The following is a 25,956-nucleotide window of genomic DNA, read 5'->3' on the forward strand; positions in this document are numbered from 1 at the left end:
GAAGCAGCACCAATGCAAACTCTATACACATCTTCATCAGTAGATGCAGGGTGGATTCATGTTGAGGATCCTCACTCATGACTAATGTTGAGTAAGTAACCAAGAGACAGTTTTTACAGTGAAAGACGTCCCACCCTCGAAATCTAAAGAGTACAACCCAAAGAAGGCTTCGACCTACACCCGTTTCCACGCCTTGGCTCGTGTGATTAAGTAGAGGATCAATAGGAGGACCATTGTCGCTCTTGGAGGGAAACTCCCACAGGGCTTAAATCTGGGACTCTCCACCATTTGACTCTAGAACTGAAGAAGCTTCTTGGATGAGACGTGAAACGTCTTCAAGGAACTTAAGGAAGCCCAGATGCTTTTTTCTTTCCAAGCTCCTTAGACTTTGTGCTTTTAGTTTTTATTCACTTGATGATCAGAGGCTGTGTATCAACCAGCATATAATGTCAAATCATATATAGTGTTCCAAGGTCATTTGGTGGAAACAATCCAAACTATGAAAACAGTAGTTAGTTGTTGGTCAGTTGTTCGGAGTAAACAACAGGTGGGTTTCCAGCTGAGAGCCTGAGCAGCAGCAGTTTCCTCTCTTTGTACAGAGCAGTGCATTCAGATCCAAAGGGTGGAAAAGTCCCACAGTTTCTCTCAGCTCTCTGAATATCTGAGGGATTGTGTAATGGCAGCTGGAGGCAGAGTGACACAGCATGAAGGATGGCAGGCTTACAGCAAAAACAGACTCTCCACAACACTACAGCAATGAAAGCCCCCTTAACTGCCACAATAAACTTTTATTACAGCTAATATAAAGTCCCGAATTATTTGTTACATATATGATTATTCGCCAACATTTGGCCAAATGACATATTTTGCTGATTAAGTAAATACCGACACTTCAGAAAACACAAATTAAAGCATATCTTAATAACCTCCTAAGTAAGTGTGGGGAACTGCTGAAAACTGCTTGACCATTACTTACAAGTGAATACAAAATGTTGCAGTTACCTTAGTCTGTAACCTTCACACCAGCAACACGTGTTCAAGCCAAAAGAAGTAGATTTAAGAGGATAAAGGGAAATCTTTGACATTTAGACCACATGCATATAATCACCAACTAAAAAGAGGGAGAGTGTGTAAATGAAATATCTAAAAACATCTTTTAAAGTTTACTTAGGAATTAAGAGGGGAGAGTTTGTTTTCTTTAACAATGGCTCATTTTCTCTCTCAGATTTATGAGTTCATTCAAACACACATACAGACATATCAGCTTTTGTGCTCTCAGACACAGCAACACAGCCTCTCCTCTGGTGTAGTTCATATACAGGCAGTTTGATCATCACTGAGGACTACGTTTTTCAAGTTTAGGTTTGTTGCTGAGGAAGGAACAACAACAACACACACACACATACACAGCTACAGTATATGAACAAAAATATTGGGCCACCTACACATTACACCCCCAGGAGCTGCTTGGCAATAAAAACCCACACCATGAACCTACCGGTGCATGTGCCTCAGCACTCGACAGTCCTGCTCTGTAACATTACGTGGTCAGCGACTTCGTGAAAGAGTTGCTGTGGTTCCTAATTGCTTCCATTAGGCAGTAATACCACTTACAGTGGCCCGTGAAATGTCTGGTTGGGTATTACAGTACCGTGCTCTAATTTAGTGAGCTCTTCAGAATGATCCACTCTTTCAGAAACGCTAGGCAGGCTGCATGTCTACGTGCTCGATTGTATACATTTGTGGCAATGGGTCTGAAAACACCTGAATTCAAAGATTAACAGGTGCAACCCACTACTTTTGTCCATATAGTTTATGTGTCAGAATGTGCAGAGAGCCTTGAAAATTAGCAGCTATTTCACTGAAATATATCTCATCTGTTAAAGTGCAAAGATTGATAAATTCAACTATATTTATAATCAGCATGAAAAACTGAAAAAGCTGATAACTGTCATAATGAAAAGACACAAAAGCAGCCTGATATCAGACAGAACTGTCAAGTAAATATCCCTGCATGTAGGGCTGGGCGATATGGCCTAAAATCCATATCGCGATATAATTTGAAGAACGTGCGGTAACGATATATATCACGATATATAAGCTCAGTTTTTGGCTTTCCCCATATTTCAAAAGTGCTTCATCTCTCTTGCTGTGACTGACGCCCGGCATAATTTGCAGATGATAATGGTTGTAGCCGCTGCAATGCTTTCGACCAAAACAGGCACAGCTTGATGACATCATCAACATGCGCTATCGCGATAGAGCGGTATAGTCAAAATCTCTATCGTTGGCCAAATTTATATCGTTTCTATCGTTTCTATCGCCCACCCCTACCTGCATGTCTCCTGACACAGCAGCAGTAATGTTAGATGTGAAAAGTTGATCATTTTTTGAAAGCAATGCCAGCAATCAGAATGCAGGAAGCAAAGTTTCTGATGCTCCAAGTTTCTTGCAGACCCTCTGCCCTAAGCTCAAGTGAAGCATATGGTAGCCTATGACAATGTTAACCCTGAAATCTTTTACTATAGAGAGAATTACAGGTAAATTTACATCTAAGCACTGTAATGCTTGGAAATATTAACACTTGCAGTGTATTATGAAGTCCACAAAACTACCCCTCAGACTCCTAGTAGATGCAGTTTTCAGTTTTTAGTAGGTCCCTAATTAAATAAAGGCTTAAGTTCAATGACTTTTCCCCAAAATGAGGTCTGGAGAGATTTTCTTCCATGCTGGTTACAATTACTATGCACAAATTTACGCACCAATGTGATTGCATCAGAGAGCTGCAGACTATGCTTGTACATGAACGTAAGTAGGCGAGATATTTGATGTAATGGAATTTTCCTATACATTTGTATTCAGGATTTTTCAAGAGATTTGTCTCTGCCTTATAGTATAATGGCTCAAAGTATTGGATGAAGCCTAGCAGACTCCTGGGACAACTGTGAATCAATGCAGGGCCTAGATGACCTATAATTTTTGCCTCTGCATTTGCTTGTTTTTTCAGCTTTAGAGGTTGTATCTTGGTCAACTGTCAGAAAACACAAATTCAAAGAGAATCAATTTTGTAAACACAAGACTAGGAAAAGCAGCATATCGTTAAAAATAACAGGTTGCAAGAGTGTGGAACGTGGCACAACTTTTCTTCAAAACAGATTCATCTGCAGCTGATCAACTCATATTTTCAAGTCTGATTAACACTACAAAAAAAAAAAAATAACGAAAGATTGCTTCGCCCCCCCCCAAAAAATAAACATAAAACTGAATTCATTTCAATGCTAAACATTTGATATTTCTAAGGCCACTGTAATAATTTAAGCTTAATAACCTGGAGAATAATGACACCAAACCAAACTGGAACTGAATGACAACACACCATGAATCAAACATTCAAGCCCCCTTTATCCTGTGTGAATCTGGGGTATGTGGGATGTAAGGTCTGGGGTTTTTCTGAGGGGCGGGTGGGGGGTGGTATCCCATATTCCTTCTCTACTCCCCTTTTTATAACTCCAATGTGTTAACATGCAGCACCAAGCAACACAGCCCTCTGCTAACAGTTTAACAACAAGAAGACATCGCTTTGGAGAATGATATAGTCAGAGTTAGAAATATGTTCAGACACAGTCAGAAAAAGGTCAAATTACATCAGTCAGAAAAACTGCTAGTGAGTGTCAAGGGACGGAGCTCCATCAAAACTGGACCTTTGTCAGCTTATGAATCATACACTATGTACTGCAGTAGGATCACTTCATCTAACCCAACCTTGGAAACTACTCACCAAATTGCCACGCTCCACCCTGTACACACATTTCACAGCTACATAACGATAGACAAGAATGCTCTGGCCATGAGAAATAGATCTAGAGTGTCACTGATCTTGACTGTTTTAAGCCTCCCCTCAGTAGCAGCCAGGAAAATCTGACAAGGCAAACGTGAAAGCACACGCTTCACCCCGAGACTGAGTGTACAAACAGCTTGTACAGACCATAAGCATAAACTCCAGAAGATAGAAAGTTCCCAGGGGATGTCATTAAATGAAGGTCTGAACACTGGCTTCCTAACATACAGAGCATTTCCACTCTGATATTATTAAGAACGGCAACAAAAATAAACACAGACTGCCCCAGTTGAACCCATTTTACAGCTGAGTACTGCAAACTGGTATCAGGTCCAAAATCAGTCCAAATTTTGTCACAGCATGGTGTCTTCTGGTATGCCTGTTAATCAGGAAATAGAGTGGGGCTGATTTAATAGCCGACTCCCCACATTGCATGTTGAAGTGGGAAAGAAAAGTCCAACTTGCCCTGAGTGTATTCATTTAAGTGTGTGTGAGACAAGGCACTTACTCATGGAATAAAGGGCTGTATGAATGTGTGTGTGACTAAGCGAACAAAGCTATTCTAAAAAGCACTCTGAAACTGCTCAGTTGGCTTTGAAAAGCACTATAAGTACCAGTCCCTCTGAAATAAACCATATTTGTGGTTAAAAAAAACTTGAATTATGAAGCTCAGATTCGCTTTAATAAAAAAAATAAAAATAAAAATAAAACTCCCTACAGCAGCCTGTATGATGAAGAAAGCATGAGGGAAGATGCTGCATGAAGGATTGCCTTCAAATCAGATTTCACTATTTACGCAACACACATCACCACATGTGCACCTGTCTGCTGTGCACGCATACACACAATAAAAGACAGGTAACATTAGTCCACACCCCTGGACACGCCCAAAAGAAAGAGAGAAAAAAGAAAGAAAGTTCGATCTCTCTGATTTTCCTTTTTCCTAGCAGTACTGGAAATACTGGAGTGACCTCCATGAGCCCCCCAGACTAACCAGGCGGAAGTGATAAATGCATGAACTAATGTTTTTGCCATGAAAAATACAGAGGGACAAAATGCCTGGTTAAAGATAACCAGGCATAACCAGACGGACAGCTTTGCGAGTAGCCTGATACTCGGCTCTCTGGAAAATCGACGGGAACTGTTTCCCACTCTAACTCACATTTTCACGTAAAAAAAGCTCAAACTGGCATTACAATTCAAATTAAAATCGCGCTTCTTATATTTATGCGCAAACTAACAGCTTCAAGCGCCTCGACTCCAAACACAGTGATGTGAAACGTCGCTCTAAACCCGACAGAAACAGCCCACTCTCTTCATCGGTGCTCAATGAAACGCGCTGAGGAGTGCGCTGCGCCCTCGTTGCGTCGCTCACCCAACGCATACCAAAATTTCAACCTCAAACTTTCTCGGTTATTTAATTTTTTTTTACCTTTAATGTACTTGGATTTGTTTTCATCCAACAGGCTGGACGCGGAACCCCCCATGATGCTTCTGACAGGAGACGATCCGCAGGTAGTGTTCTGCACTCAGGTACTTACACCGTCACATCAGCTAGCAGGGCGTGCTCTCCTCCTCCTCCTGCCAGTGTGTCATTCAGTGACGCTCCGCCACTTAGGCCAGCCCCAATAGCGCCTGTGGTCTCCCTAATCATCCACCGTGACTTGTTGAATCACAGCTGTAAAAAGCTCTATTCAGTTCGGTTCATCAAACGACTAATAATGAATAAACAAATAATATTAATGTAACTGACCCTTTGGATTCAGGAGTGCTCTATCTAGACAAGGAGACAAGAGGGTAGAATGTAAAATATTTACTTCAAACATCAAACTTAGAAAGGGACAATCTTGTGATAGATTTATAAAAATACTAGAATTTTACCAACCCAAACTGTGCTGTCCCGGAGCTTGCGCAAACAGAATTGTGATGTGAATGCAATGTGGTGCCGAACACGTATTGCTTTTGCAAGAACAGCTATATAACATCTTTTTGTTTTTTATTTATTTATGGATTTTCTATTTCAGTTATTACATGTGCTATTAATCTCAGGCTCTCTTCCACAGCGTGTCTTTTATCCTGTATTCCTTCTCTCACCCTAACCGATCGCAGCAGATGGCCGCCTTTCCCTGAGCGTGGTTCTGCTGGAGGTTTCTTCCTGTTAAAAGGGAGTTTTTCCCTCCCACTGTCGCCAAAGTGCTTGCTCATAGGGGGTCATATGATTGTTGGGTTTTTCCTCTGTATGTATTATTGTAGGGTCTACCTTATAATATAAAGTGCCTTGAGGCGACTGTTGTTGTGATTTGGCGCTGTACAAATAAAATTGAATTGAATAAGCTTCGGTGGAAGCACAACCATCTTGGTTGATCAAAGAAACAAATAAATCACTCACATAAGCAATGCTAGTCTCGAGTGATTGAAAAGCAGGCAATTGAACTTGACATTTGACTTCTCATCCAAGATGCTTTTCACACACAGTAGCTAGGAAGAAACTACCCACAGAGACCGAAACCCTTTTCTGTATGACACTGTAAACCGGATTTTAAATGTTGAAAAGGTTGACATTTTAACGCTGAAATCTGCAGCGACTTACGGTAGTTACTTTTGGAGCCATGCATGGGAGGAATTGCAGTTTCTTAGTACTTCCATGGCTCTCGAGTTTGCGGTTACCGTTTTGCTGGTGACTAACAGACAAGCCCAATATTAGCATGTCCAGTGGAAAGAGCCAACGCAAACAAACTTATCCACAGAGCAACAGATTTGGAAAACGAAGTCTTTTAATGTGTTTTTCTTTTAACTGAATGCACTAAGGTTGTTTTCATCACTTTTTAGGCTGATAATATTTTCAGTGTCACTGTTCTATGGCTAAACGGGCTGGTTCTTATTCAGCGACTTTTTACTCTGAGCGCTCAAAGCACTTTATACAACGTGCCTCATTCACACAAGCACTTTTTTCCTATGCTCTTTCTATGGAAGTGTTTTCTGTCTAACATTCACACACTACCTGGGTTAGTATATTGCCCAAGAATATTTGTCATGCAGACTTGAGCAGACGGGCATCAAACCACCAACCTTCTGATTAGTATGTGACCTGGTCTACCTTCTGAGCTACAGACCACACAAATATCTAATGTATATCTCATGCCTATTACAGGTTACATTTTAAATATAGTAGTTCTTAGGTGTCTCTCTGCATATGTCACTGCTTAGTATTGACTCTGACCCTTCATTGTACATTTTGGGTAACATGTGCGCCTGTTCCACACTGGACAAAAAAAACCCAGAACAGTTTAAAGAATGAAATTAGAGCCCAGTAAAGAATTACTAAGACAGCAAGAGACGAGATTTTTATGATGCTTTTATAAAACAAGGGAAACAAAAAGGTAATAAAGAGATTTTCAGCAGAAATAAATAGAGATAAAATGAGCCATCTGTAACACTTGAATTTGTGTACAAATAGAAAAATATCTTTCCTTGGTTTGTTTGATTAAGGTTTATTCAGAAAAACCACATGTTTTGACTGAAACTGACTGAGAATTTAGTTCAGGCGTAAAGAAGCAAAGAAATAAAGTTTCACTTCAGGTGTGGAGTAGTGAAGCCTTTTATTTGCTCACACTGTTTTCTCCATGCTCACGCTGGTCTGAGTGGCGCTAGCGTTGGTGCATGTAGGAACGCTGTACTTGGCGAGGACAGATTTAAACTGCAGCAGCGTGGCGTCGGTTCGAACCCCCGTTGGATCAAAGTGAGTCCGACTCACTCTGAAGCCAGCTTCTGTCAGGTACTGAAGGAACTTGTTCAACCTGTGCACAGAACAAAGTATTTACAGCGAGGTGCACTCAAACTGATCCTGACTAGTGTTTGGCCTGTTTTTGTACTTTGGTCATTAGTTTGCAAATTTGTGGCAAAGTCACCAAAATGTGAAAATACCTGAATTCTTGAGAGAGTTTGGTAAAGGTCACTCACTTGGGCATATTCATGCCACGAATGCTGTGGCGATGGATGCTGTAGTAGAATGGTGGGTGATCCAGAGCGGCATCAGACTTGAGCTTTTTCACAAAGTTCCCAGATTCATCTGCAATCTTCCTCTTTCCTATGGGAAAATTCAAAATTATACCTCAACAGAAAACTGGAAATGAAGAAGTCAAAAATCATTTTTATGTAACGTCATATATGTTATACTGAATATGTCTGAAATAATGCAGTAAAGGAAATTTTTAGGACAAAACTACAATAGTTTTTTTAATAGACGATGCCTGTAAAAAGTGTTCAAATTAAGACCAAGTAGTTAATTTATTCATCATGAATCTCTTTAATGCAGGAAAGGCTTGCACTGCCCTCTAGAGGACACATGTATGCTTAGAGTATGGCCGTCTGTGTACACAGTCTTTACTCCTTTCCCTTGTCTGCTGCAGGTTTTCACTCAGTTGTCCATGTGTGTGAAAATATTTCACACCAAGTAGGAGGCCTGAGTGAATAATGGAGGCTTAGAAAACTTTGACTCACCAGACTGATCAGCAGCACCCGACTCCTCTCCAGTGTTTAAGGTCTTAATGACAACGCCGCACTCCACTGCAGAAGAACAGAAGATCCTTTTAAGATTCAACCATGTCAACATCAGACCCATGTTACAGATGATAGATTGGTACCTTGGTTGGTGAGAGCAGACGGTCCGTGGACTAAAGACTTGAGGGTGTTGCACTCAGACTCATAGATCAGGGTTTTGACAAGCGGCTGGATATCATCCATGCTGTGCTTCACAGCTGCAGAAAGCATCCTTCTCAGAAAGCCTGTGTTAAATAGAGGACCAGACCTGCACATGCACACATACACAAACAGCTTGGTAAGTATTTGGACAATGACACTTTAACTCTTTGCTTGTGTACACAACTTCATAGGATTTTAAATGAAAGTCTTTAACAAAAGTTTGTAGCACCATTTACATTTTGTATTACCATCTGTGTGTATTATTGTAGGATCTACCTTACAAATAAACACTTTGAGGGCGCTGTTGTTGTGATATCAGCGATTTTTCATAAACAGCCCCCCACTTTCAGAGGCTCAAACGTAATTGGACTGACTAACAAAGTTTTAAATATAAGGAATGTAAAATGTAAACAAAGCATCCTTCAAACTAAAGAAGAGAGGAAGACGGAATTGGCAGCTCGCACATCTGAAAAGACGTGCAAGCGCAGTTTGGAAAAACATACAGGTTTTCGAGCAGCACATTCTCCCATCCACATGATATCTTTTTCAGGGAATACCTTGCATATTTAGACTTTAGATGGGTTATTTAGTCTAATTAAGGAAGGCATTAGAGGAATAGAGAACTAGGGCCAGGATGAGCCACACAGTTTTAAAATAGTTCTTGATTGTTGGTTCTTGTGGTGATATCATGCTTTTATCTCTTTCTGGACTCTTTACAAGCTTGTTTTTATCATTAAATTATGCACCCAGTTTTTGTGGGTGTTAGATGCATCCTTCAATAACAAAAATGGTTTAAAGTATCAGGATTTTGGTAAAGCATTTCTTTCACTGGCCATTAAATAATTTAATTGCCACAAAAATGTTTTAAATTAAATGTTAGCACAAGGATAAGTGGAGGAGAATGGATGTTAACACCAAACTATTACAGCTACATGAGAACGCAGCAGTCTGTGACTGGTGTTGCTATGTGCAGTTTACCATAGAGGTCCCAGCTGCACTGCTGTTTTTCCAGGCAGACTTCCATGACAGTTGCAGGGTAATGTGTCTGAAACAAACAGGCATTAGAACACGATGATGAGGTAACTTCAGCATCTTATTAAAATTACAATTATTTGCTACAGCTCACCAAATATGTGACAGATTCTTAAATTGCTTTAATGCTTCAATGCTTTAATGCTTCATGACGAGGCTCCGGTCCATTCGCACCAGAACCTCTCGCCATAAGAACAGTTTCTTCCCCTCTGCTGTTGGACACATGAACAATAACCATATGACTGTACCCGCCACTAACACATGACCCTACGCTGTGTCACTGCATCATTCTATGTTTGGCACTGATCACCACCTGCACTCATGTATATATCTTTCAACGTAGCACTCTTAATTCTTATTCTCATGTATATATCTCATGTATATCTCATGCACATATCTTCCACGTAGCACTTTTAATTCTTATCCCTACTTTTATTTTTTTCCATGTCTATTTAAGTGCTATTTATGACAGCATGTTTGCACTGAAGCACCGCAGCAATTTCCTAATGTTGTAAACCTGCTCAACATTTGGCAATAAACCCCATTCTGATTCTGATTCTGATTCTGATTTAAAAGCTTGTAAATAATCCTCTACAGTATATGATTTTCAGCCACTCACCATCCACCATGTTTCCCTGTTTGAGGAACACTCTCTCCTCACACCACTGGCAGTGCATCAGTTTTCGTAACTTCTTGGCTGACTCATCAGCTTGCACAGGACCTCTGAGGACTCTCACGACCACCAGCACAAAATGCTCTAATGCCACCGCTAGCAGCACCTCAATGCCCTTGTTGCAGCGTGCTGCCGCTCTGCAGCAGATGGAAGTTAATCAGTATAAAAAGCTGATTTAATTCTGCATCACATCCCACATTAAAATAAAAACAGCCTACCGGGCGACAGTCGCCACGACCATTCGTGCTGCCAACTCCTTGTAGTATTCGGTACGTACAATGTGGCAGCCATAGTGACGCAGGGTGACGTTGGGTGACTTGGCATAAAGGGAGCTCGTGTCTGTGGATGTCACAGAGATGATGCCCAGGTTTCGGACGTTTCTGAAGGCAGCATCCAAGTAGTTCACTGCCGTACCGAATGGATCTAGGTGACTGAAACATTCATGAAATAGAAAGTAGAAATTTTTTAATGACATTCTGACAGAATTGGGACCTCCCATAAACCCATAACACAGACTGTATTTAGATTCATAACATGAAAACCCTACAAAGATGAAGCTATAGTCAAAGATTATATTGAAATAGGGTCATAACCACTTTGAAAGGGAACCTGTTGTTTTGAAACTGGACAAGATGAGAAATAAATGTTTCCAATTCAACTAAGAAACTAAGAGACACTTAAAACTTGTGTAGTTGTTCATCACAAGTTAGACTCAACCTGAACGATCGCATTTTGACTAACTGGATCAAAATAAATGTCATGTTAAATGAAACTTGAAACTAGGGATTGAGTCTATAAACACTTCAGTTACAGTAACTGAGTAACTGAGGTTAACTTTTATGACTCAGCGTTACTAACTTGCCATGTAAAAGATACCCTGCACACTTACATGTAGTCAAAAGGTCGCAGGTGCATGATGACATTAGCATCCATTTTGACGACCTCAACAGTAGCAATGGGCACTCCTTCGACCTCATCGCTGGGCCCGTCAGACCCCCGGGGAACTCGCATGCCTCCGTCCACTCGGATGTTGTTTAGCTTGCAGTTCTCTTTGATCATTTTGACACATGTCTCACTGATATCTGTTATAGTAACTCTCACAGCATTAAGAAGATGCTTCGCCCACTGGAGGCCCATGATGCCTGAAAGGTGGCAAAGAAGAAATGTTGTGGAATTTCATTGCTGATTAGCTAATACTGCTGAGACATGATGTAAATTTACTTTCTGTGTCACTGCAAAGAACAAACAGCCTTCCAGCCTCTTAATAACTGATTTGAACTAAACTAAGCTTAATGAATAGAATTTTTATAGGAAAAATAAACAAGATTATGCTAAAACTTCTGTTATTTTATTGTTTGTTTGTTTTTTAAGGTTTTGGTTTGAACTCCTGACTAAAATGAAACTCTTCCGTGGAGTTCTGTACATTTCATACTCACCTGTGGCTCCAAAAGCATCCAGACACTCAACAGGGTTTCTCTCCTCGGCCAAAACAGCCAGCGAACAAAACACCAGCTGCCTGAAACAAAACCCCACAAATTCCACTTTAATTTCTCAACATCAGAGACATACTGGACATATTTTAACAAGAGCTCATCTCCACCTGTTGGGCTTCATCTTGCGATTGAAGTAGGTGTCACTCTTCTGCGGAGTGGTGTGGTTTGGGAGGAGCTGAACATTTGTTCCGAGTTCTTTCATGATTTCGTAGGCTTGACCTGACGGACCTGTTTGCACAATAAAGCAGACGGAGAGATCAGTTCTTTATCACTAATACCTTGTGATTTTGCAGAACAAAAACAGGACCTTTAACAGCTGTGTTGCATTTAAAACCCTGAAATTAAGCTGCAGACAGCTAAAATAAATAACAGACAATTTACATTCAAAAACAATTTGGAAAATTGACTCAATAAATAACTTTATAAGCCATTGGTCCCTGTGATGGCCAAACCCATGGCCAAAGTCGGTAACTCTTGTGTATTTTCATTTCTTTATTTAAACACAATAACACGCGTTGGTTTCCAATAAGTTTGTTGATTGGTTTGGATACATTTGTTCTATTTGTAAGCGCACACATTTAGTTTACTTATGCATTCATACCAGTTCATTTTGATTTTTGACTAACCATTTGTTTCTTTACTTCTTACTTGCTATGATCCAAAACCTGAGTTCATTTGTGTTTCTTTGACATTTTTTATGAGCTCAACATTTATGACTTTTGTAAATATAATTTTTGGGGGTTAAATAAATGAAAACCCTATTTTTCTAATAATTCCTGTGACGACTCCTGCTTTTCAACTCGGTCCATCACAGTCCCCACCACAGTTTGTCCAGTTTTGTAGCCAATCATAGGCCCAGCTGTCTTAAACAGTCTATTCAGTTGGAAGTTGTGATGCTGCTTCCCCAGCAGACCACAGCAAAGTACACGGTGCTCACCACAACTGATAGAAAATCTCCAGCAATGTTCAGAGTGTGGATACCTAGGAACTCATATTCCTCTACCACATCAACATTCTACGCCAAGACAGACAAAAGCTGTGTAGCAATCGCTGCTTCTCTGATCTTATTCACACTGCGAGTTGGACAAAGTCTGATGTGTTCAAAGAGTAATGCTCAAGTAGTCAGCAATCCATGAGACGGTGGACATGTTTACTGAGATTTTCTTTCTTGGAGTGGGAGCAGGATTGCACTGGAGAAATCAAAGATGAAACTTTTACTATCTAGACCGAAGTAAGCTCTCTGCAGCATCGAGATGATTGTGCCAATATAGAATTATATTTGTGTCACAAATCACAAACAATCATAATCTGAGACATTAGTTGTGTTTATTTTTGAATGGTACTCCTGGTCCATCTCTGATTGTTTCTAAAATGTTAAAATTGTGTCCATTTCACTCATGCTACAACGAACAGCCATTTTTTTTCCAACACCTCCCCCCAGATGTTTGATTGGATGGAGATCTTGGAAATCTCAAGGCCAAGACACAATCTTCATGTTGCTGAGATCTTTATTGAAGCATTTTTTGTGATATGGCAGGAGACATGGTTTTGCTGAGAGAGGCCACAGTCACCAGAGAACATGGTTATGATGCAGGGCCTGCCTCTGATAGATCACCGTCTTCCCAAAGTGCATTCTGCTTTGTTCTCTTATTTATTATTATTATACTCTTATTTAATTTATCTCTTTATTTTCAAATAGCTGTACAGCACTTTGTCTGAAAGCGCTTTATAAATAAAGTTATTATTATTATTATTATTATTACTACTACAAGTAAACATGACAGCTCATGGTCAACTTCTTCAAGTGGCCCTGGGTCCAGACCTGCCATAAAACACCTTTCATTTGGGAGATTTTCTGGAAGTCATAATATAAACTTCACTTCACCTCTGAGGGAACTTTTATGATTTTTATCAATACTGCAACTGTAAACGTCAGCTTAGCTCAGTGTTTCTTACTTGGCTCTTCAAACAGGACATCTGAGGTCCCGGAGTAGCTAGCCTCAGTCTCCCCTTTGTTTACGTGGCGTTTCAAGTGGCTAATCATGTCCGTCTTCCTGGCAATGGTAACAGAGCACACTACGCAGTGGTAGTGAGCGACGTGTCTCCCAGATGCCTACAGGGAAAGAATACAAACAACAAAGTGATAAAATATAAGCCCAGATCATTCTCTCACAAGAAAAAGGAATATGCAATATGCTGATAATATGAATTTAATGTTGCTGTAGTGTCCTGTATTGCCACATTCCGTATTTTCCGCACCATGAGGCGCACTTAACCCTTGTCCTCCTGATTTCCATACACCTGTGGTCCTCAGGGGTCAAAAACGACCCGATGTCATTTGAGTGTTTTTTCAAGTACAAGGAAAATTGTCAATCAATTCAGTGTTCACCTTAGTTTTACTTAAGATTAACATATTAACACAAAATTTACCTTTCATTTTGCAATTTAGGGCCACCAGACCTTGTTTACATAAAGTATTTGTATTTATTTATATTTGTATCTGTTTTTGAGCGAAAATAAAACGAAACAATAAAATATTTAAATGTTTAGATTATTTTGACTATCTGACTAACCACAGAGTGCTGTATGTTAAACTTTAGTGAGAATGTTTTTTTGAATCATTAAAATTTTTAAATGGCAGCACATAATCACACCTGTGGTCCTCAGGGGTCAAAAATGACCCCATATGGTTTGAAGTGGATTTTTCACCCACTCGCTAGCTTCCACCTAAACATGATATAGCCATGTTCTGACTGAGAGATTTCTGAAAGTATTAAAAGGTACAGCTCTGCCATCACTTCCAACATAAATGAAGACAGAAAACTAAACAGCAGTGACGTTTGTAGGGTTACTGAAGTTGGACTAGCTGGTATATATTGATTTGCTACATGATTGCTAGCGACACATCTATGTTAGCATAACATAAACAGTGAAGCTGGAGGATGATCGCTAACTTTTTTCCACTCAATAAAAGTTAACGTGAGGGTTCCTGATGGTTAGAGACAAATGCAATCGCATGGCAGGATGCTGTAAACGGACCAAAGTTCAGTCAGGAGAACAAATGAGATAATCCATCCACAATACGAGGTTAGTCATTAATATACTGCAACAACATGGGAATAGAGCAGCTGCCAGAGAATTCAGCATTAATGAATCAATGGTACAGAAGTGGAGGAAGCAAGAAGAATGAGTTTAATAAAGTTTGACTTATCTGACTGTTTTGTTTCGCTTAATGCGCCTTATGTATGAAAACAGACCCATTCATCAACAGTGTCGATGAATCAAAAACAGATACAAATATAAACCCGCCTTATGGTCTGAAAAATAGGGTACATAACCCAAAATTACTGTTTGTTATAGTATCATATCATCCCAACAGAGCAGTTTGCTCTCAGCTCCTAGTTTGGATTTGGAAGCCAGACATCCTCTCTACTTTTACGATTAGGCTTCAAACTTTCCTTTTTGATAAAGCATATAGTTAGGGCTGGATCAGGTGACCCCGAATCTTCCCTTAGCTGTGCTGCAACAGGCGAAGGCTGCTGGGGGATCCCCATGATGAGTATTTCTTCTTTCACTCACCTTTTTTGCTCACTGTGTGGTTATACACCACTCTGCATTTAATTATTATTCATCTCTGGCTCTCTTCCACAGAGTGTCTTTTGTCCTGTCCCCTCTCCCATTAGCGCCAACCGGTAGCAGCAGCTGGCCGCCCCTCCCTGAGTCCAGGTCTGCTGGAGGTTTCTTGCTGTTAAAACTTTTCCTTTTAAAAAATTTTAAAAGTTTTTCCTTCTCACTATCACCAAGAGTTTGGTGGTCATTTGATTGTTGGGGTTTTCAACAACCACTGTATGAATAAAATTTCATTGAACTAAATACGTTAAGCATAAGGAAGGAGGCCGAGGACTAGTGAGCGTCAGAACCACTATTGAAGATGAAACAGCAAAAATCTGTAAGTACAACAAGAAGATGCCCACAATTGCTCATGTGCTTAATGAGGACCTCAGGCAGCAGAAAGAGCAGCAAGAACAGGAGTCCCCTGCATCGCATGCATCACCAGCAGATAGAAAATGTGTCTCATAGAACAAAAATCCTACCAACGCCTGGACAAAGCTTTGCTGACACACAGCACAGAGGCAGACGGCAATGTGCAATCTACTCTTACACACTGTAACGTTAAAGATCCATTTATTTTTTTCATTTCAGCACTTTAGCCCTGCACACTCAGGAAGTCTTAAAACTTGTTAATTGTTACCTGTATTTATGTTTATCTTATTAGCATTTTATTGTTTACAAAAACCTAAATGATGTGTGTATGTGTTTTGTGTCTCACATGATCTCCGCTGAGGCTGGGCTTAACATTTCTGCAGGGCAGGTGACAGATGCACATCCTGTAGCCTGTTCAAAGAAACAGTTTTCACATTTTGATACAGAAGAAGATCCCTGGAGTACAAACAGTGACCACACCCTTATCCAGGACAAATTTAAACACAAAATATGATCCAGCATCAGTCACACAGAAGAAACAACTCCTTGCTGCTGCAGATTTGAGTTGAAACCAGATGACTGCTGGTTATTGTTGTATGTGTGTCGATTTGTATTGTTCCTACCTTCAAACTCTGCATACACTTTCCAATGGAGGTTCTGCAGGTGTCGGCGGAGTTTGTGGCTGTAACAGGCCTTAAATTTCTCCTCAGGACACAGAGGACACGATTTCCGCCCAGCTTTTGAGCGAAAAAGGCAAAAATCAGCACAACACTAATCAACTGCTTTATTGATTAAAATAAATTGGTTGGTGTGTGACCTATTACATAACTGTACTTCAAATGTAAAAAATAAAATAAAATACAGGACTGAATCAATATTTGCTTTGTCCATAAATGTCTGAATGGTAAAAGCTGATACATCCTGATACAACGTCTGAAACTGTGAAAATTTTCAATCATGTAAAATCTGACACATCTGATCACATTTGACAGGACTCAAAAAAATTACTGCAGTAATTATTAGAGTATCAATAATTACTGATTCATTGTCAACTAACCTCTTAAACACATACTAATTTCAACCTTGTGCATTTACTATCAGTGTGCTTTGATGTGTAATTTAACCTCAAACCAATACTATCGGCTGATATTAACTATTTGCAAGCCCTATTAGTATCAATATTTAATATGGCCAATAAATGAACATTTTAAAATTAAACACCCTTCAACCATGTGTTGCTGTTTTTCCCAGGAAATGCCACTCTGTATATTCCCAGTTGGCAACACACGATGAGCTAACACCAGCAGAATTGAGCAAAGTGTAAATGATTAAATAAATAGCTCCACATAACTAATGTTAGGGAAATCTGTTTGTATATCATGTGTCTGAAAGAAAAAGAAACACAGCTAACATATCACAATATTGGATTTTTGAAATGACCAAATATCAGTATAACTCTAAAAATCCTCTATCGGTCGGGATCTAGAAGTAATGGTATTTGTTACTTGCTGTTTTGTTTGTCTCTCCTGTAGTTTGTGTTTTGTCCCATCTTTACTGGTCTCCCTATATTCTTATTTTTTTCATTTTACCCTCTGACCAGGATGTGCCTGAGCCTGGTTCTGCGAGAGGTCTCTTCCTGTTATAAGAGAATGTTTCCTTCCCACTTTCCCCAGGTACTTGTTTACAAGGGATCATGAGATCATTGAGGTGCACTCTACAGAAGTGTTTTTGCCTTTTTAAACTTAACAAGAATTGTTGCACATTTGTACAGCTGTTTGTATTTTCAGTTCAATATCTGTCAATTTAAATGCCTATCGTTGTCCCTTAAAGTTCACTAAAATGTATCACCCTGCACTATAAAAACAAAGAGTGATTAACAAGTATGAAATGGATTCCTTAAGAAATGATTGTCAAATACACACTGAAGGTGAGGGATTGTTATTGTGTCATTTAGCTACTTTATTGGTATTAGCTAAATAATTACATAATCAATAAGCTAACATACAGATGAGGACAATGAAAAGCTGTTCTTTTTTAAAACGATAATATTTCATAATACTCCCACCACAGTGTTTCTATTTGACGACAGTATTCTCTGAGTGTCAGCATTCTCTATAACCAAAGAGTCTAGAGCTCTTTCATCTCATCTGACCAAAGGACATATCCGTATAATCTGTCTCTAGGTTATCCTTAACATACTTCAGGCTGGCTTGAAGGCATCTCTTCTGCAGAAGTAAAGTTTTTCCCGACCTGCAACATAATGGTCCCTTCCTGTGCATAGTTGTTGTGAGTCTCCTCACTATAGTTCCCGGCTTGGCTATTATTGGTTATTCACTAGTGTCTTGGTAGTTTTACTGGAGTCTTTATACACATCTGTCACTATTCATTTTTTTATTTTTCACTTGCCTGTTCTTTACTGTGTGCCTCTCTTTGAATTTCTTCATTACTTTTCCCTCTAGTTCTTGACACTTGGAATATCTGTGATAACTTTGTATATCCATCGTTTTTTATTATTGTTTTTTCTTAAAGTATTTACTGTGTACTATAATAATAATTAATTCTAAGGAAAACTTTCTAAGGAAGTTTTGTAAGGAAAACTACTATGTTTAGAAATGCTATGTTGAAAATCTCACGGGGGGAGGGGGGGGGTATCAATTTTGTTCTAATATGTAATTAGAATATATGAGGAGAGCGAGGAGGCTCTTAAGGATTGTTTTGAGTCGACTGTGTGGGAGGTGATTTGTGATGACCACGGAGAGGACATCGACAGCCTTACTACATGCATTACTGACTATATAAACTTCTGTGTGGATAACACCGTACCTACCAGGACTGTACGGTGTTTCTCCAACAACAAACCTTGGATTACCCCAGAAATTAAAACCGTCCTCAAGCAGAAGAGGAGGGCCTTCAAATCCAGAGACAAAGAGGAGTTGAAAAGGGTGCAGAGAGAGCTGAGGGGACTGATAAGGAATGGGAAGGAGAGCTACAGGCAGAAGATGGAGAACCAGCTTCAACAAAACAACGTTGGTGAAGTCTGGAGAGGCCTCAGAACCATCTCGGGCCACAAACAGCAGAACTCTCTGCCTGGGAGGGATGTGAGATGGGCAAATGAACTGAATCATTTCTTCAACAGATTTGATTCAGCCATGAGGCAGTCTGCAACATCGGCTGCAGACTCACCCACCCCCACTGCTGCTGTTCCACCTCAGACACTTCACACCTCCTCTATTCACCCTGCTCACTCTCCCCCACCCCCAACTGCAGCATCCAATACACACTCAACACAAGGCTCCAGCCTGTCTCTCTCAACCACCCAGGTTAGGAGGGAACTGAGGAGGATTAATGGCAAGAAGGCAGCGGGTCCAGATGGCATCAGCTCGAGGGTCGTCAGGTCCTGCGCGGACCAACTGTGTGGGGTGATGGAGCACCTCTTCAACCTGAGCCTGAGGTTGGGAAGAGTCCCACAGCTCTGGAAAACCTCCTGTGTTGTACCAGTGCCAAAGACTTCACGCCCCAAGGACCTCAACAGCTACAGGCCGGTGGCTCTGACATCCCACCTGATGAAGACCCTGGAGCGGTTGGTCCTGGCTCAGCTTCGGCGCCTAACAAGCTCATCACTGGACCCACTTCAGTTTGCCTACCAGCCTGGCATTGGAGCGGATGATGCCGTCATTCACCTCCTACATCGTTCCCTCGCTCACCTGGAGACCGCTGGAAGCACTGTGAGAATCATGTTCTTTGATTTCTCCAGTGCCTTCAACACCATTCTTCCCTCGGTTCTAAAGGACAAGCTGGTGAACTCTGGAGTGGACCATCACCTCACTACCTGGATCCTGGACTACCTCACCGACCGACCACAGTATGTGAGGACTCAGGGCTGTGTGTCGGACAGGGTCGTCTGCAGTACGGGGGCCCCACAGGGAACGGTTCTGGCTCCGTTCCTCTTCACCATCTACACTGCAGACTTCTCCCACAATTCCACCCAGTGCTTCCTGCAGAAGTTCTCTGATGACTCTGCAATAGTCGGCCTCATCACTGATGGGGACGACAAGGAGTACAGAGGTCTGACCCAAGACTTTGTGGACTGGTGCCAGCTGAACTACCTCCAGATCAACGCCAGTAAAACCAAGGAACTGGTGGTAGACTTCCGCAGGCACAAGCATTCTCCACTGCAACCACTGAACATCCAGGGTATGGACATTGAGGCTGTGGACAGCTACAGGTACCTTGGTGTTCATCTGAACAACAGACTGGACTGGACTCATAACTCAGACGCCCTCTACAGGAAAGGGCAGAGCAGGCTGTACCTGCTGCGGAGACTCAGGTCGTTTGGGGTGGAGGGCCCACTCCTGAAGACCTTCTATGACTCTGTTGTGGCTTCTGCTATCTTTTATGGTGTGGTCTGCTGGGGCGGCAGCATCTCTGCTGGGGACAGGAAGAGACTGAACAGGGTGATCCGAAGGGCCAGCTCTGTTCTAGGATGCCCTCTGGACCCAGTGGAGGTGGTGAGTGACAGGAGAACGGCGGCTAAGCTGTCATCCCTGTTGGACAACATCTCCCACCCCATGCAGCAGACTGTGACAGCACTGAGCAGCTCCTTCAGTGGGAGACTGCGGCACCCACGGTGTGGGACGGAGAGATTTCGCAGGTCTTTCCTCCCCACTGCTGTCAGACTCCATAATAAAGACTTTAACTGATCAAGCACACACATCCATACATATGCAATAATACTAAGTGCAATAATCCTTTCTGTCATCGTTGTATTTTTACTCAGTTGTATATAGTATTTGTATTTGTATTCTATTTTTATCTTATTGTATATTTATTTTATTTTATTCTACTGTATATAGTATTTTATTTTATTCTATTCTGTACAGTTGTGTACTGTATTTATTCTTATTGTATTCTAATTTTTGCCTCATAACTTTTGCACTGTCCACTTCCTGCTGTGACAAAACAAATTTCCCACGTGTGGGACTAATAAAGGTTATCTTATCTTATCTTATCTTATCTTATCTTATCTTAATTGTTCAATAACAAATCAACAAGTCTTTAAATCTGCCCGTCTGTCACTGACTGTCTAATAAAAACTAAAGAAATGAATTTACCACCACTGAGGTCAACCAGCATCTCAAGGCCCTCCAGTTTAGTTTGAATGGAGAGGTGTCTCTCTATTTGGAGAAAAACAGAACACTTGTTATATTATTACAAAGACCAGTTAAAGTTTAGTCATTATTGCTACCTGATTCAATTCTGATGAGCACAGGAATGCAGCTGTTATGCAAATCCTAACAAAAATCGAGTTGTATTTAATTACCAGCGGTTGTGATGGAGGGTTTGGCATCATCATCTGTGGCACTTTCACTCTTCAGTGTCTCCTCAGCAACAAATGGTCCATCGCCCCCATCCCCACCTTCAGAAATGAAGAGAGAGAAAAGAAAAATACTTCCTTAACTATTTTAAAGGAGTTCAATGGCTCAAAGTTTTAATTATTATTATTATTATTATTATTATTATCATCATCATCATTGGTAGTAGTAGTAGTATTATTATATTTACCTCTATGACCAACTTCTCCAAAACTAGACAACTAATACCAAATTAATCACTACAGGTCAGAGGAAAATGATGGAAATTCGATTTTATGATTTTATTTCAATAAAAATAAAAAATATTTGACATCGTTTCACAAAACCTGAGAACAATAAAGTTAAGGAGTTGCCACTGAAGTTTACTCCCCACTTAAATTTGAATGCACTTAAAGAAAAAAAAACAGCTCATTAAAAGAACATTTGGATTTTTCTCTACCACACACAACTGTTAAGTATGTCAGGCATAAGCATTTCAGATAAATGTCAGCAGAATACACTTTTTAAAAAAGTTACTAACAGACTTCTTTGAAGAGAAAGAAAAGCTTAACTTAAAAACAACATTAACAAGAACAAGAATAACATCACATCATGTTTCCAGACAGAGTTTCTTTATGTTTTACCCATTTGTGCTTCATCTGGCTTTATCTGTGGTTCTGATGCACGTTTAAGGAACAAGTGATCAACACGAGGCCCTCGCTAATCCTCTCAGACACTTGGGTTAGGCCTTTGTGAATCTTGAGACCCTTCTCCAATGTTATCCTTTTTCCAGGTATAAATGTAGGTATACAGTTTGTCCTTCAAGTGTTGTTGTTCCATCCACTGCCAAGCTTATCATTTTAGTCATTTCCATTTTTGTTTCATGGTTTAATGCCATGTGGTCCACAATTAAGTCTTCTTGCACTTCTTGTAGCCATAAATGGGTGGATCCAAACCACTATGTAGAGACTTGTCAAGACCCAAATACAGAGAACTGCAATAATGCAATCTAGAGGTGATGACGGCATGAATACGTTTTTCAATGTGTTTTGGGGGACGACAGGATTTTGCTTTGGTAATTTCATGTAATGGCGAAAACTAGTCAACTGCTTGTATAATTTAAAATAAATATTTAGAAACATTAAAGATTTCTAACAGTAGAAGAACAATAAGAAGGAAGTGGGCAAAGTGAACTCATCCATAGGGGTATTATTCTGAAGCCTTGTTTTCATTAAGGGTAAGAACATTTTGTGTTTACTGATCTTTGGCATCTTGTAGGCAGTTATATAGTAAAACTTAATTTGTTACAGAGTCAGCAAAAACAAGTCACTCACTATGTGCTCACAGCACAACAAAGACAGTGTTATTGTGGGGCTCAGTGTGAGGACTGAGCGAAATTTCAGGACAGAGCCGATGTTTTGGCACTGCAATAACAACTTGAGCCATCCACTTGAAGTGCAGATGACTCACTCGCCTGATAACGTAACTGGTTTAAATATTCTCCTCCTGAAAGTGAAACTCCATATTTCAGCCACAAAACTCCTCCTGTTCACAACTTTCAATCACAAAACTAACACTGGGACTCTTTAAAGCCATGAGCTTTTCAACTTCAAAAGGCAGCTTAGACATTTGTAAATATGGCCCTATAAAAGTTCCTCTATCTTTAAAATTCCAACCTTTGGAACAAAGGGATATTTGTCCACAGGCTGACCTCATTTATATGACTTCCATAAATCACTGATATGAGAACACGTGTTGGCAAATGTGCATCTTGTAGTCCATCTTCTGCCCATTGTAGTTTCAATCCATCTGTCCTTAACAATGTGACACCCAGCATTACATTTTTAAGGACAATAGTGTAAGGTCATTATAATTAACAACACAAGGCTCTTGTCTTTACCCAAGTTCTTAGCAATTCTCCTAGCCACCTTTCCTTTCCTTGAAAAGAGTTACAGTCGAAATGTGGAGATTACTCTTGTTGTTTCAGGACAAACTGCCACAATTGCGATACCCTCTGAGGGTCGAGGGTAAAGCAGCTGTAATCTAATCATCTTTTTGATGTTTTCCAAAAAAAACAAAATTTTGACTTTTATCTCAAAATAGAATTACAAGTCTGAAAATAGTCTGAAATAATATTTTTTTCTTAATATGACCCTAACACTCCTTCGTAAAATGCTGCCCTGCTTTTTTTTGTTAAATGTGAAACAGTGAATCTCAGGAAGCCAACATCTATCAGGTTAATATTTGACCAAATGACGAATGCTTACACTGGCAACATTAAAGCAAAGTTTTTCTGTCTTTAAGCATTTTTATCCAATAAAAGGTAGAAATAATGGAATTCTTTATCGTTACTGGAGTTATAGCAGAAACTGTTTTTATTGAAGGTTAAACTAAACTGTGGATGAATGCATCTGGACTCTTTGCTATCTGGGTCCATCAGTAAACTGTGTCTGATCAGTCTCTCTGCATTTCATCTTCACTTTCTCTCTCTTGCATTTTGACCTTTCAGGTTTCAGCTGAATCATTAGATCTAAAATCAAACGTAGAATTAGGATTCAAATTCATCTAATGAAAGTTCAAGCTGGCTAAATGATGAGTATGGATATTAAATTAAAATGATACATTTTGGATCTAACTCAGGATGAACTTACTCAGAGTTAGTTGACTGAACTTACTCTGATCAGCTGTTCTGGAGCAACCCGGAGTTGCCGATCATAAAGTTGACCAACTCATATTTTATTTTTAAGCTAAGGTTTGCTGGACATGCTTCCTAGAATAGGGCCCTGAATTTGGGTCCACAGATGAAATGTTCACAAACATCACCAATGAAAACCAAAACCAGTTAAGCTGGAACACCGGTTAAAATAAATGAACAGTTTAAGCGGTATGAAGTGAGCGGCTCTGCGGTCCTGTAGTGCAGCTCCGTGATGAGACCAGGTTAACTGAAAACGCAACTCAAACCACATTAAAATCAGCAGATGTTCAAAGCCAGCTGCGCTATCTCATGCAACAGGAAGCGATAGCGGAGTACTATTACCGCCTCCCTTTTTGTCGTTGATGTTGTTGACTATTAGGTCCTATGGCGGAGCTCCATGCTGAGGCCCTCGTTTAGTTCCGCAGTTATAAACTCAAACTCCCGTTAAATAGGCTGCGTAGCATTAATAATGCCTGTAGTATGATTTATGCTGCATTGTATGTTTGCAAATTTAGCGACCAAACATGCAGGCGCTACAGTTTACCCACGTTTGTTATCGACGTCCTCCTGGTGTAGCTGAGCAGCGTCCGCCTCTTTAAGCTCCGCCATTACGAACTACAGCAGCACACACAGGAAATGTTCTATTCTACGTTCTTTACGTAGGGCGCGTTGTTTTAAACGCAATTTGACATTTTACGGAAGCGCATCGCATTCACGACAGAAGCGTGATTAATACACATTTTATAATCTAAAATGAGTTACTGTTGCAAATAAAATAATACCACACTCAGAATACCTGACAACGTGCTGAGGATAACCAGATACCTTCAGTGTCAAATTATGCAAGTAGCCTATAGAAAGTGAAGAAGAACTCTTACTGGTTCATTTCAATGATGTTGACAAAAAGAATTACAAGATCAGAATATTTGTAATTATGACATACCTAATTATAAGATAATGTCTCCAAACAGGTTTTCCGTTTTTGTTGCAATATTTTGTCATGGAATTTTATTATTAAACTGACTGTTAAAAAATGAAATGATTAATGTAATGGCTAAAGGAATGAACCACCCATTCATATGGCAAACCAGTTTTGAGACAATTCCTAATTTTCCTAAGCAAACATGTGATAAGCATGTAATTACTCCACAAAGAATGTAAGCTTTTACACAATGACTGCAATGACTTATACATTGCTTTTGCATTAGGGTCACTACTGAGAACAGGAAGGCTGCGCAGAGCGTAATTAACACTACCCAAAAAATCACTGGCTGCGCTCTGCCACCCCTGCAGGCCATCGCCAGCTCCTCCTGTCTTGCATCCCACCACCTGTTTGACCCGCTACACACTGGCTGACTCCTCAGGTCAATCAGGTCCCACACTTCCACAAACAGCTTCTTCCCCTATTCAGACTGTTATTGTGGATTAAAGTTTTGGCCTGTCTTAGCAATGCAAAGACCCAAGCATATAAGTATATATAATATATAAGTAAGCATATCAGTATCAAGGAGAAGGCGGCACTCATACCGCTTAGTAATATCATCATCATCCTTCCGGCAGACAAGGGTAGGTGCACAGTTTTGCTAAACCAGGACAGACTATCATGAGAAAACTTTGTCACTGTCATTTACTGACAAAAATACATTGCATCTGGAAAGCATTTACAGCACTGCACTTGTTGCACATTTTCTCATGTTACAGCCTTATTGCAAAATAGAGTCATGTTGTTTTTCACCTCAAAGATTCTGTACACAATGCTCCATAATTGCAAAGTGGAAAAAAATTCGCTTTAAATTCTTGTAAATTTATTGAAAACAAAAATATAATATTTACAGTATTCACAGCCTTTAACATTACACTAAAAAACGAGCTTTGATACATCCTGTTTCCAGTAATCATCTATCAGATGTTTCTACAGTTTGGTTGGAGTCCATCTGTGGTAAATTCTCTTGACTGGACATGATTTGAAAAAGCACACACCTGTCTATTTAAAATCCCAAAGTTAACAGTGCAAGTCAGAGCACAAACCAAACTGAAGTCAAAGGAATTATCTGTAGATCTCCTTGACAAGACTGATCAGGGGAAGGGTCTTCCACGAGAAAGCGGCGTCTGGATTGGTACTTCGAGTTGGATTTCAATATCCTGTTCATTTCCGCAAATGCTGACTGATACCATGCATGGAAAAGTGT

The 25,956-nt window shown here is 40.1% G+C and overlaps 2 protein-coding genes across 2 annotated transcripts in view; both read right to left on the reverse strand.

Annotated features, from left to right (window-relative positions):
- LOC146689144 (protein Niban 1-like) overlaps window positions 1–5,397 on the reverse strand; it is a 29,700-nt gene extending 24,303 nt beyond the window's left edge. The window contains exon 1 of the mRNA XM_085436986.1: window positions 5,271–5,397. Within this exon, the coding sequence (XP_085293112.1) occupies window positions 5,271–5,325 (55 nt within the window). The 5' untranslated portion in view covers window positions 5,326–5,397. The remainder of the gene's footprint in view (window positions 1–5,270) is intronic.
- Window positions 5,398–7,176: 1,779 nt separating this feature from the next.
- trmt1l (tRNA methyltransferase 1-like) lies at window positions 7,177–24,377 on the reverse strand. The gene is made up of 16 exons (XM_085437182.1): window positions 24,316–24,377; window positions 21,042–21,137; window positions 20,833–20,895; window positions 16,345–16,458; window positions 16,068–16,132; window positions 13,694–13,850; window positions 11,845–11,965; window positions 11,681–11,760; window positions 11,134–11,386; window positions 10,463–10,675; window positions 10,191–10,381; window positions 9,518–9,584; window positions 8,482–8,645; window positions 8,339–8,404; window positions 7,799–7,925; window positions 7,177–7,635 (listed from the first exon to the last, which is right to left on the reverse strand). The coding sequence occupies exons 1-16, from the start codon at window positions 24,374–24,376 to the stop codon at window positions 7,446–7,448; spliced, it is 2,028 nt and encodes a 675-aa protein (XP_085293308.1). The 5' UTR covers window position 24,377; the 3' UTR covers window positions 7,177–7,445.
- Between the last annotated feature and the right edge of the window lie 1,579 nt (window positions 24,378–25,956).

Source organism: Copadichromis virginalis, linkage group LG17, assembly GCF_057382275.1.
Source record: "Copadichromis virginalis isolate Kocher_CV1m ecotype Utaka linkage group LG17, C_Virginalis_male_GT1.1, whole genome shotgun sequence".
Classification (NCBI taxonomy): Eukaryota; Metazoa; Chordata; class Actinopteri; order Cichliformes; family Cichlidae; genus Copadichromis; species Copadichromis virginalis.